The sequence below is a fragment of the Mesocricetus auratus genome, unplaced genomic scaffold, assembly GCF_017639785.1.
Source record: "Mesocricetus auratus isolate SY011 unplaced genomic scaffold, BCM_Maur_2.0 Super-Scaffold_4256, whole genome shotgun sequence".
Classification (NCBI taxonomy): domain Eukaryota; kingdom Metazoa; phylum Chordata; class Mammalia; order Rodentia; family Cricetidae; genus Mesocricetus; species Mesocricetus auratus.
This window is the reverse complement of record NW_024429182.1, coordinates 112,132,073-112,144,343: the sequence shown is the minus strand read 5'-3', so window position 1 is coordinate 112,144,343 and position 12,271 is coordinate 112,132,073. Positions and strand designations below refer to the sequence as shown.

The 12,271-nt window shown below is 38.1% G+C and overlaps 1 protein-coding gene and 1 pseudogene across 1 annotated transcript; one reads left to right on the top strand and one right to left on the bottom strand.

The window, feature by feature from the left end:
- The first annotated feature begins 8,663 nt into the window (after positions 1 to 8,663).
- On the top strand, positions 8,664 to 9,617 carry LOC101830798 (olfactory receptor 5V1-like). Its single transcript, XM_005077889.1, has one exon. It carries the CDS (start codon positions 8,664 to 8,666, stop codon positions 9,615 to 9,617), a length of 954 nt encoding a protein of 317 aa, XP_005077946.1.
- Positions 9,618 to 9,960: 343 nt separating this feature from the next.
- The window catches only part of LOC110342356, a 54,599-nt pseudogene continuing 52,288 nt past the window's right edge, over positions 9,961 to 12,271 (bottom strand).

The following is a 12,271-nucleotide window of genomic DNA, read 5'->3' as shown; positions in this document are numbered from 1 at the left end:
TTAAAGGGGTCCTTTGCACCTGCATGCAGACTGGTTCTCATGGAACTCTGGGCTTGCCAGAGAACTGCCTGAGTATATTCTGCCAGGTATCAGGGGCAGGCCAACATAATGCCTGAACCTTTCAATCTCCTGCTTGTTTCTTGGTCCCCAAAAGGAGTACTTTGTCCAAACAATACTCTAAATTGGAGTCTATCTGTAATTCTAAGATGTTTGTTGTAGACTACAGAGGGATTAATTTTCTCTCTTGATCTGTTCATTCAGATTATGTTCATTGATTGGAGAATTGGCGCCGTTGATATTTAGAGTTATTATTGAAAAATGTGTGCTAATTATGGTTATTGTATATCTGCTTTTCAGTGATGGCATTTGTGTTATCAATTTTAACTTGTATTTTAATCATTATGGCTTTGTATTTCTTTGCAGTCTTTTGGCTATTCTCTTTCCTCTCTTCAGGCCAAAATATTGCTTCCTGTACTTTCTTTTGGTTTGGTTTGTAGGGTATAATTTATTTATTTATTTTTTGGTTTTTCAAGACAGGGTTTCTCTGTGGCTTTGGAGGCTGTCCTGGAACTAGCTCTTGTAGACCAGGCTGGTGTGGAACTCACAGGGATCTGTCTACCTCTGCCTCCAAAGTTGGGTATGATTTTATATATATTTTAATTTAAATTAAACAATATTATTTTACATATCAATCCCAGATCCCTCTCCCTCTCAACCTCCCATGATCCCCACTGACCCCGCATACCATCCTCCTTGTTCTCCCCAGGGAGGGTGAGACCTTCCATGAGGGATCATCAAAGTTTATCACATCATTTGGGGCAGGGCCTAGATCCTCCCCTGTGTGTTGAGGCTGAGAGGGTATCCCTCTATGGGGAATGGGATCCCAAAGTCTATTCGTACACTAGGAATAAATACTGTTCCACTACTAGAGGCCCCATCAACTGCCTAGGCCTCCTAACTGACAACCACATTCACGGGTCCTAGTGTGGTCCTATGCTGATTTCCCAGCTGCCATTCTGGGATTCATGAGCTCCCCCTTGTTCAGGTCAGCTGTTTCTGTGGGTTTCCCCAGCATGGTCTTGACTCCTTTGCTCATCACTCCTCCTTCTCTACAACTAGATTCCAGGAGCTCGGTTCAATGCTTAGCTTGGGTTTCTGCTTCTGCTTATATCAGCTAGTGTATGAAAGTTCTAGGATGGCATTTAAGATAGTCATCAATCTCATTATAGGCGAAGGACACTATTGTTTAGATTCTTTTTTTTTCCTGGCATCTACTCCTCCTGGGTGAGTTTACTTCTTTTTTTTTTTAATTTTATTTTCCAGTTTAAATTTGGATAAGAAACAAGGTTGCTTCACAAGTTAGTTCCAGGTCCCTCTCCCATTCCCTCCCTTCCTCCCGAGCCCCCCCCGTTATCCCCTCATTTCCCCAGGGAGGGTGAGGCCCTCCATGGGGGTGTGCATAGTCTGTCATTTCATATAGGGCAGGGCCTAGACCCTTCCCCAAGAGTTCGGGTGAGAGTGCACCTCACATTGTTCTATGGGAGTCCAAAGTCCTTGTGTATACTTGGGATGGGTACTGATCTGCTGCCCAAGGCTCAATAGATTCCCTGGCACTAGGGAAATGTCCAGAGATCCACTAGGATGACCCCATTAAGAATCTAAACAATAACTACAGAACACCAAATAGAGTGGTTATTGTTTAGATTCTTAATGGGGTCATCCTAGTGGATCTCTGGACATTTCCCTAGTGCCAGATTTCTCTTTAAACCTATATTGACTCTTTCTATTAAGGTATCTCCTTTCTTGCTCTCCTCTATTCTTCTATTACCTCAATCTTCCTGCTCCCTCATGTCTTCCTCACCCCTCCTCTTCTCCCCTTCTATTTCTTCTAAATCGCTCTCTCCTCCCCCATATTCCCCATTTGTTCAAGGGTTCTTGTCTCTTTCCTCTTCTCCAGGGGATCATGTATGTGCCACTTAGTGTCCTCCTTGTTTCCAAGCTTCTCTGGATGTGTGGATTGTAGGCTGGCAATCCTTTGTTCTACATCTAATATCTATATATGAGTGAGTACATACCATGTTTCAGGAAGACTCACAAGCCTAGACCCTTGAAGAAAAAGTGGCTGCATGTAGAGGTTAGATGTTGTACAGAAGATATCTGTGAATGGTAGAACATAGTTCTGGCACAAGCTTAGACATTGGCTGTACCACTAGCAGTGTGGCAATGTAAGCTTGGGCCCTGAATGTGGGACCCTGCTTAGATCTGGAAGTTTAGGAATAATGGGTTACTTGTAATTTATCTTTTATCATAAGTAAGGAAAACCATAACCATAACTATCTGTCTTCAACTCCATCAAAGACCACAGAAGGATAGTATATAAACTCTAGAATTGACAGAGACATCTTTCTGCTTAGACAATCACTCAAATTTCATATATAACATCAAAGTATCTATTTTTAGCCCATATGCAATAGTGTGTCCAGCAGAGTTCTCAGCAAAGCAGGGAATTTGAACCTGTCTGCCCATATTGGCAGTTTGTCAGTCATTTTTTTCTGTGTCCTGCAGATTGTCTGGAAGACTCTTCCATGAAGCAGTAACCCTGAGGATGTACTATCTTGTTTTGAAAATTTAGCAGTCACATTTCTGTGGGTCCTGCATGTCCAGTTTATAAGCATACAGTCCAGCAATGCTGGCAAGAGCAGTTTATTGCCCATTTTTGGTATTTTTGCCATGCTGAAGGCAAACTCCATAATGAGTTTCCTTGATGCCAATCTTCCTCTTTGAAGTATTTGGTGTTGCCAGGAGCAGTTGTGTCTCTTTGCCATGAAAACCTCAAACCATTTTAAATGCCATGCTCTGTAGGTCTTTGAAAGGTTTATGCAATATCTTTTGTTTCTCTCTTTTTTATGTAAATTAGAAACAAGCTTGTTTTATGCCAATTCCAGTGGCCTATTCCTTGCCTTCTCTCCTACCTCTCACTGACTCTGTATCCCATCCCCTTTCTGTTCCACAGGAAGGGTGAGGCCTTCCATGGGGGATCTTCAAAGTCTGTTATATCATTTGGAGCAGGGCCTATACCCTCACCTTTGTGTCTAGGCTTAGAGAATATCCCTCCATGTGGAGTGGGCTCCCAAAGTCCATGTATACTAGGGATGAATACTGATCCACTGCCAGATCTCCATAGGTTGCCCAAACTAACATTATGTTCAGGGTGTCTGAAATAGTCCTTTGCAGGTTTCTCAGCTATCAGTCTGGGGTCCATGAGCTCCCTCTTGTTCAGGTCAGCTGTTTCTGTGGGTCTTTCCAGCCTGGTTTTGATTCATTTGCACATCGCACTTCCATCTCTGTAACTGGATTCCAGGAGTTAAGCTCAGTGTTTAGCTGTGTGTATATGCTTCTGCTTCCATCAGCTACTGGATGAAGGCTCCAGGATGGCATAAAATAATCGCATTATCAAAGAAGGGCATGTAAGGTAGCCACCCCATTATTGCTTAGATTGTTAGTTGGGGTCATTCTTGCAGATTGCTGGCCATTTCCCTAGAGCTGGATTTCTCTTTAAACCTATAATGGCTCCTTCTATGATGGTACCTCTTATCTTGCTCTCCTCTATTCTTTCCCTGACTTGATCTTCCTGCTCTTTCTTGTCCTCCTGTCCCTTACTCTTCTCCCCTTCTCTTTCTTCCAAGTCCCTCTCCCTTTCCCACATACTCCCAATTATCTCAGGAGATCTTGTCCCTTTCCTCTTCTCCAGGGGACCATGTATATCTCTCTTCCAGTTCTCCTTGTTTTGTAGCTTCTTTGGCAATGTGGATTGTAGGCTGGTAATACTTTGCTCTATGTCTAAAATCCACATATGAGTGAGTACATACCATGTTTGTCTTTTTGTGATGCGGTTACCTCACTCAGGATGGTTTCTTCTAATTCCATTCATTTGCCTGTGAATTTAAAGATTCCCTTATTTTTTTCCTCTGCTGAGTAGTACTCCATTGTGTAAATGTACCACATTTTCTCCATCCATTTTTAAGTTGAGGGACACCTAGGTTGCATGCAGTTTCTGGCAATTACAAATAATGCTGTTATAAACATAATTGAACAGATGTCCTTCTTGTATGAATGAGCACCTATTGGGTATATGCCTAAGAGTGAAATTGCTGCATCTTGTGGTAGAGTGATTACCATTTTTCTGTGGAATCTCCATACTGATTTCCAAAGTGGCTGTACAAGTTGACACTTCCACCAGCCATGGAGGAGTGCTCCCCTTTCTCCACATCTGCTCCAGCATAAACAGTCATTCATTATTTTTTTTTATTTTAGCCATTATGACAGGAATTAGATGATATCTCAGAATTGTTTTGATTTGAATTTCCCTTATGGCTAAAATGTTGAGCACTTTCTTAAGTTTCCATTAGCCATTTAGTTCTGTACCCCACTTATAATTGGGATCAGTGTTTTAGAGACTTGCTTCTTGATTTCTTTGTAAATTTTGGAGATCAGTTTCTGTCAGATGTGGGGTTGGTGAATATCTTTTCCCATTCTGTGGGCTGCCTTTTTATCTTGTTGACTGTATCCTTTTCTTTACAGTAGCTTCTCAGTTTCAGGATGTCCCAATTATTAACTGTTGATATTAGTATCTATGCTATTTGTGTTAGGTTCAATAAGCAGTCTTCCGTACCAATTTGTGTAAGGCTACCTCCCACTATCTCTTCTAAGAGGTACAGTGTGGATGAATTTATGTTGAGGTCTTTGATCCATTTGGACTTAAGTTTTGTACATGGTGATAGACAGGGATCTATCTGCAGTCTTCTACATGCCAATATCCTATGCCAGCACCATTTGTTGAAGATGCTTTCTTTTTTCTATTGCATAATTTAAGATTTTTGTCAAAAATCAAGTGTTTGTAGGTATGTGGGTTAATATTAGAGTTTTCAATTTGGTTCCATCATTCTACCTTTCTATTTTTGTGCCAATACCAAGCTGTTTCCAGGACTACAGCTCTACAACAGATCTTGAAGTCAGGGATGTTAATGCCTCTGTAAGTTCCTTTATTGTACAGGGTTGTTTTGGCTATCCTGGGTCTTATGTTTTTCCATATGAAGTTGAGTATTGTCATTTCAAGGTCTGAGAAGAATTGTGCTGGGATTTTGATGGGGATTGCATTGAATCTGTAGATTGCTTTTGTCAAGATTGCTATTTTTTACTCTGTTGATTCTACGTATCCAAGAGCATTGGAGATCTTTCCATTTTCTGGTATCTTCTTTAATTTCTTTCTTTAAGGATGCAAAGCTCTTGCTGTACAGGACTTTCACTTATTTGGTTAGCATTACCCCATGGTATTTTATGTTGTTTGTGTATTGTAAAGGGTGATGTTTCTTTTATTTCTTTCTTGCTCTATTTATTGTGTGTATGTAGTAGAGCTACTGATTTTTTTGAGTTAATATTTTATCCTGCCTCTTTGCTGAAGGTGCAGGAGTTCCTAGTACTGCCTATTTTCCTGCCTCACAGACAACACAGTGTTTTATTCATCAACCAATAAGAGAAACATATATACAGAAGGACTTCCCCATCAGGGGATGTCATGGAGACTCACCTGTCTAGATCATGAATAAGGAAGTAGGAGGTCTGCTGAGTGGAGAGGTTGAGTGTGGCACTCAAGTGCTCTGTGGTTGGTGGCTGATAGGTTGGGTCATGATGACAGCCTGCTGATTGGTTGCAGTTCAGTCGGGGTGGCCCGATATGGCAGGGACACTGTATGTGGGTCCAGGGATAGATTTGGTGGATTAGGGAGAAAGCATGTATGGAGATGTCATAGACTCACTGGGTTAGAATCTAGGGAAGAAGGTGGGAACAATTGTTCAAGTGTTTCTATTGCCAATTTCCAATGTGCAGCACCTTCTAGCACTATGAATGTTTGTCAGTAGGGGTGAAGTTTCTGTCTCATTTCAAGGCCAGTCTGGTGTACAGAGTGAATTCCAGGACACGCAAAACTATACAGAGAAACCCTATCTCAAAAAATGAAATATAAAAGTAAAATAAATAGAGTAATAAAAAAACTTATGTAAAGGTGGAAATTGCACAGAAAGTCTGGGTAACTGTATGTTATTGTGTTGTCTGAATTGTTTAATTGCTTGGGAAGGAGCAACAACTGCTAAAAGACATTTGATTATCTTAAAACTTACATTAATTAGCCATGAAATCCCATTAGTAGGTTAATAGTAATGTGTATAGTCTCTCTTACATTCTTATTAAAATAACTCCCCAAGGATAAAGCAGGAATAATATAAATTAAGTACTAACAGTTTATGTGAATCTTAAATTCAAGTGGTGAGTTTGCATTTGTCTACTAATGCAATTTGTTGGTCAAATCATTTGCTTTAATGTGCTGAAATTTTTAAAAGTTGTTAATATGACCTACTTTTAAGGCAAAATTGATCTATTTTACTAATGTTGCTACAATAAATAAAATACAGTTTTAATTATGCTAAGTTTTAAGGCTTATATTTTATTTTTTCTAACATTTTTCTTTATATAGAAGAAATCTGAATATTTTCTGAAGAGAAAAACTTCATGTACTTGGCGTTTACCACATTAAAACTGGTAAGAGTGAAGATAGTAAGAAAATTTGAATATATGCAATGTTTTAGCAGATGGTTAATGCTATCTATATATCCAATTCCCATTTTATAATTATACATAATATTAAGAACCAATCAAAACACATGGGTTGTATTTCATAAATTCTTCCAAGTATCTCTAGTTTAAAATTATTTATCTGTACATTGTGTGTTACATAAACTCATTCTGAGATATTTGTGATAGGCAACATGTCATTTTCTTCTAATTTATTAGAAATATTTAATATTTATTTCTGTTTGCATTTGGAAGAGGAGATTGTTGGGATGAATGCAAGCACGCTCTCCATATGAACAAGTTCTGTACTGTATGTACCAAGGCCATGTGTTTTATTGAATTCTTTCAAAAAGCTAGGTGTAAAATATAAGGGCAACATATTCTCATTAATGATGGGTACATATTAATCATATGATTTGGTAACAAGCAGGTATGTTTATTAATAAGAATGTTATTGATGAATGTAGCCCAGTTTTTAAAGGGCCAATTTTGTGTGAGGGAAAATAAGAGTAATTAATTATATAAATTAGAAGTTACTCTCTGAAGACATTGCTCTTGTGAAAAAAGGTGTCATATTTATATGCTTATAGCTACTTTTGCTGTTTTCAAAGACTAATTTTGCACATCTGTCAACAAAAGTTTAATATTCCTGCAGGACCGTGAGCATTTGAGTGCTTAAGAACTGGTATGACACAGTTTTGTTTTAATCATTTCTATTGGCTCATTAAGTATCCTTCATTCATATAATGATATACACATTTTTTATTTTTAGAGTAAATTTCTTCGCTTTATTTTATGATTTGAAGTTATCATTAGTTAAAGTTTATCTTTTTCAAAAAATTTTCCTTAACTGTTGTTGCTTAGGTAGAAATAAAAAAATCACTCCTTCAGGGTTTACTCCTTTTTGACTTTGTTTTGAAGCCAGGTCTTGCTTTGTAGTTCATGGTGGCCTCAAATTCAAAACTCCCTTTTTGTTCGCCTCCTAACATAGGAATTAAAACCACATTCCACTCTAACCACTTTATCAGACACTCTCAGGAATCTTAATATTCCTTGTTTATACATGATCTAGGAAAAGATAAGGGAAACCTTCATTTGTGAATAAAAATTAATATGTACAATTTGCATTATTTTCTTTATACATTTTAATTGACCAAATAAAAATACTTATTGTTTTTATGTAAAAATTGTATAGGTTAGTAGAATGTTTCTTTTTCTTTTATTTTAACCAGCTTTTACATAAGAATTTCCAAATATGTAATGGTAAAGAAAAGACTGTTTTGAAGTGTCAACAATGTATTTCCATGTGTTCAGCTGTTCTTTCAGACAGTCTGCTTAACATTTTTATTTTACACCCAATTAAGTTAATTTCTGATATTTGTATACTAAACAAATTGGTTGAAAGTCATAAGAACATTTCTTTATTCATTCCTTCTATGTAGAGATACTTGGTTTGAGAAGGTAAAATGTCATTCTTATATTTTCTTTACCCTATTATTGACTTTATTTTCCATAGTTCTTTTAATTCCTAGTATTTATTAATGTTTATGCATCAGGGAATCTTTATGTATTATGATAACTACATAGAATTAATGAAATATATAATGAGTACATGACATACCTATTCTATGCTCTATTAATTTAGCTTGAAAGCATACATGAAATTATGGATATTAAGATAAGATTTAATAAAATAAATGTCCATGGAAATGTCAGAAATCCACTAGCTTTCATGAGTAAAATCCCATAATTATAGGTCATTCTAATGAGTATAAAGAAGATATACTTTCAACTTCTCATTAGTGTCTCAGAGGAAATTCTAAGAATAAATAGCAGAAGATGAGAATTTCAAGAACTAGTATGACTACACAAAATTTTTGGCAGATGTTTTAAGAACACATATCCATAATTGAAGTAGAGAGAACATAACTCACTGTTAGCCTGATATATCCATTGTTTCAGAGCTTCTGCCTTGTCACACTAATCTGCATCCTTTTACTTCATTTCTCTTAGAAACACCCTTTCATAGAGAGGAGATGGATGTATACAATCTTTCCACAGTGACTCAATTCATCCTCATCGGACTCTCTGACCTCCCTGAGGTACGCTACCCACTCTTCGTGGCCTTCATAATCATCTATCAGATCACTTTGCTGGGAAACGGTGCCATCCTCTTGGCCATAGTGACTGAGAGAAAGCTTCAAACTCCCATGTATTACCTGCTTGCAAATCTGTCCCTGCTGGACATATTCTGCCCATCAGCTACTGTCCCCAAGATGCTCAAGAATCTCTTGACTGAGGATCATAGCATTTCCTTTGTTGGGTGTGCTCTGCAGCTCTATTTCCTGGTGGCCTTGGCTGGGACTGAAGTTTTCTTGCTGGCTGTGATGGCTTATGACCGGTATGTAGCCATATGTTTTCCTCTCCGTTACTCCCTCATCATGACCAAGGTTCGCTCTGTACAGCTGCTGTTTGGGACCTGGGCAGCTGGGTTTCTCAATTCATTCATGCATACAATGACAACCTTCAGCTTGTCTTTCTGCAAGTCCAATCGAGTTAACCAGTACTACTGTGATATCCCACCTGTGGTTGCCCTCTCATGCTCATCAACCTTCATAGCAGAACTGCTTATTTTGTTGATGGGCAGTATCTTTGGGGTTGGCGCTTTTCTGATCACTTTGATTTCCTACATATACATTGTCTCCACCATCCTAAAGATCCAATCTGTGGAAGGGAAGCGCAAAGCTTTCTCCACATGTGCTTCCCATCTTCTTGTAGTCTTCTTGTTCTATGGCACAACCATTTTTACCTATATCCGCCCCTCCTCCAGTCAACACTCTCCTGCCAGAGACAGACTCATATCTATGTTGTATGGGGTCATTACTCCCATGTTAAACCCTATTATCTACAGCCTGAGAAACACAGAAGTCAAAGGAGCTCTCAGAAAAGTTTTTCATCGTAGTATATGTCACAAAAAGCATGATTTATAAATTGTTCCTAGTCTCCCTAGAACAAATGTGTAGAAGTATATACTGAAGTGGAACATGTCAGGCAGGAATTGGTTGCATATACATGTAACTTCAAAAATAATTTTGGAAACATCTGTATATACTAGAAATGAAATTTTGTTTTTTCAAATATTTGTTCATTTTGGCACCATATTTATGATTGTTTTCCCTGCAAACATGCTTGTATACCACTTGTGTTTTTGGTACCTGTGGAGACTGTAAAGGGATGTTGGATCTTCTTGGCCTGTACTTACAGATGTTTGTGAAATGCCATGTGGATGCTGGGGACTGAACTTTCATTATTTGTAAGGGCAGCCAGTGCTCTTTACTCTAAGTCATCTGTACAGTCCTAGAAGCAAAAATTTGTCATCCAAAATTAAAAATTTGGGGGAATTTAATAGATTTAGTAGACCATCTGAAATAACTTTACATCTGTTGCTGCTTTTTATCAACATCTATATGCACTTACATGCCTACAGTTGTGTTTCTGTGTCTGTTTTATATGTACAATTTCATTTTTGTTTATAATCTACATCTATTCATGTAGCTACAGATTTCCATGTGAAACATCTATTGCTGTCATTTTAATTAGCAATTATAAATATTTAAGTGAGATGATTTATTATTGTTCAGGAACACTCTCCATGTGATTAAATAATGCTAATCAACACATTTATCATCTGAAATATGTTTTCCTAGTGAGAATTCTTGAAATTTACACATTTTAAACTAAGAAATACACACATATTTATGTACTGTATCTATCATACTGTGAAATACACTTATTGAAGAAAAATATTGTTTCTATTGAGAACATGAATACCTATGCTCTAATGTCACCAATTCCTTGTTATTTCAATATTCCTACCTTCTGATACTGCACATTTATCTCATTAGCTCAATTCCCTCTATTTCCATATTGAACGATAGCTTTCAGTATTTATCCCACTGTGAGTAGATGATTACACTGAGCTTAATCACCTGTATTCATTCATGTTGTCATAAATGATTTTTCTATGCTTAGAGCTGAAAAATTTCCATGGTATATTTGTGTCAATGAATCTTTACTATTCATCTGTTAGACACACAATTTGATTTCATTATTTGACTTTTGAATTACATCATGATTAATATGAAAAAGCAGACATTTATTACTACTTTAATTTCCAGTAATTTTACTAAATACTTACATATGATATTTTTGACTTTCAAAAACTAGATATTTAAGAATGCAGGCACACTATTGAATAAAGAGTATCCAAATTAATCAGCCATGTATAAATGCCCCCTTTTCTGAGTATCTTCAAAAGCAATTTGTGCAGTATTATTTAAATTTTTCTTTTTAAAAAATTTTTATTTTTTAAATTTAAATTAGAAACAAGCTTGCTTCACATGTTAATCCCAGCTTCCTCTCCCTTCCCTCTTCCCCTGCCCTCTTCAACCCTCCCCAACCCCCCACCCAATTCCCACTCCACTCTCTGAGGAGCGTGAGGCCCTTCATGGGGGTTCCCAAAGTCTGTCATATTATCTGGGGCAGGGCCTAGGCCCTCCCCATATGTCAGGCTTAGACAGCATCCCTTCATGTGGAATGGGCTCCCAAAGGCCCTCTGGATGCCTGGGATAAATACTGATCTATTGCCGGAGTCCTCACAGAATGCCAAGGCCTCTTCACTGATACCCATGTTCAGGGGTCTGGATCAGTTGATGGTGGCCTTTTAACTATCATCTGGGGTCCATGAGCTTCCCCTTGTTCAGGTCAGATGTTTCAGTGGGTTTTACCCACCAAGTCTTAATCCCTTTGCTCATCACTCCTCCCTCTCTGCAACTGATTTACAGGAGTTCATTTCAGTGTTTAGCTGTGGGTGTCTGCCTCTGCTTCCTTCAGCCACTGGATGAGGGCTCTAGGTTTGCATACAAGGAAGTAGTCAATCACCATATCGGGGAAGGGCATTTATGTTAGCCTTTCCACTATTGCTTAGATTGCTAGATGGTGTCATTCTTGCAGGTCTCTGAGCATCTTATTTTTTAAAATTACTTTTATTTTTATATGCATTGGTGTTTTGCCTGCATATATGTCTGTGTGAGAGTGGCAGATTCTCTGGAAGTGGACATGCAGATAGTTGTGAGCCACCATATGGGTGCTGGGAATCAAACCAAGGTCCTCTGGGAGAATGGTCATTTCTTCAAAACATGGTGCCATCTCTTTAGTACCATTTTTCTTTATTCTTCTCTCATGTAATACATATCAACCATAATTTTCCCTCTCAGTTCTCTCCCCATCTTCACTCTTCCAAATTCAATTCCACCTCCATTTCCCTTCAGCAAATCACAGTCCTCCCAGGAATTTCAACTGAACACCGTATAAGAAGTTACAATAACACTAGACACAAACCCTCATCAAGACTGGTCAAGGCAATTCGGTAGGAGAAAAGGGGTCCCAAGAACAGGCAAGTAAGTCAGAGATACCCTACCCTTATTTTCACTATTAGGATTCCCACAAAACACAAAACTAACAAACCTAACATATGGGCAGAAGACCTAGTGCAGACTGATGTAGGCTCCTTGATTACCACTTAAGACTCTGTGAGCCTCTATGAGGCATGCTTAGTTGATTCTATTGGATGTGTTTCCTGGTA

Excerpts from the sequence above, each read along its gene's own strand:
- LOC101830798 (XM_005077889.1), top strand. The coding sequence starts at position 8,664 with ATGGATGTATACAATCTTTCCACAGTGACTCAATTCATCCTCATCGGA.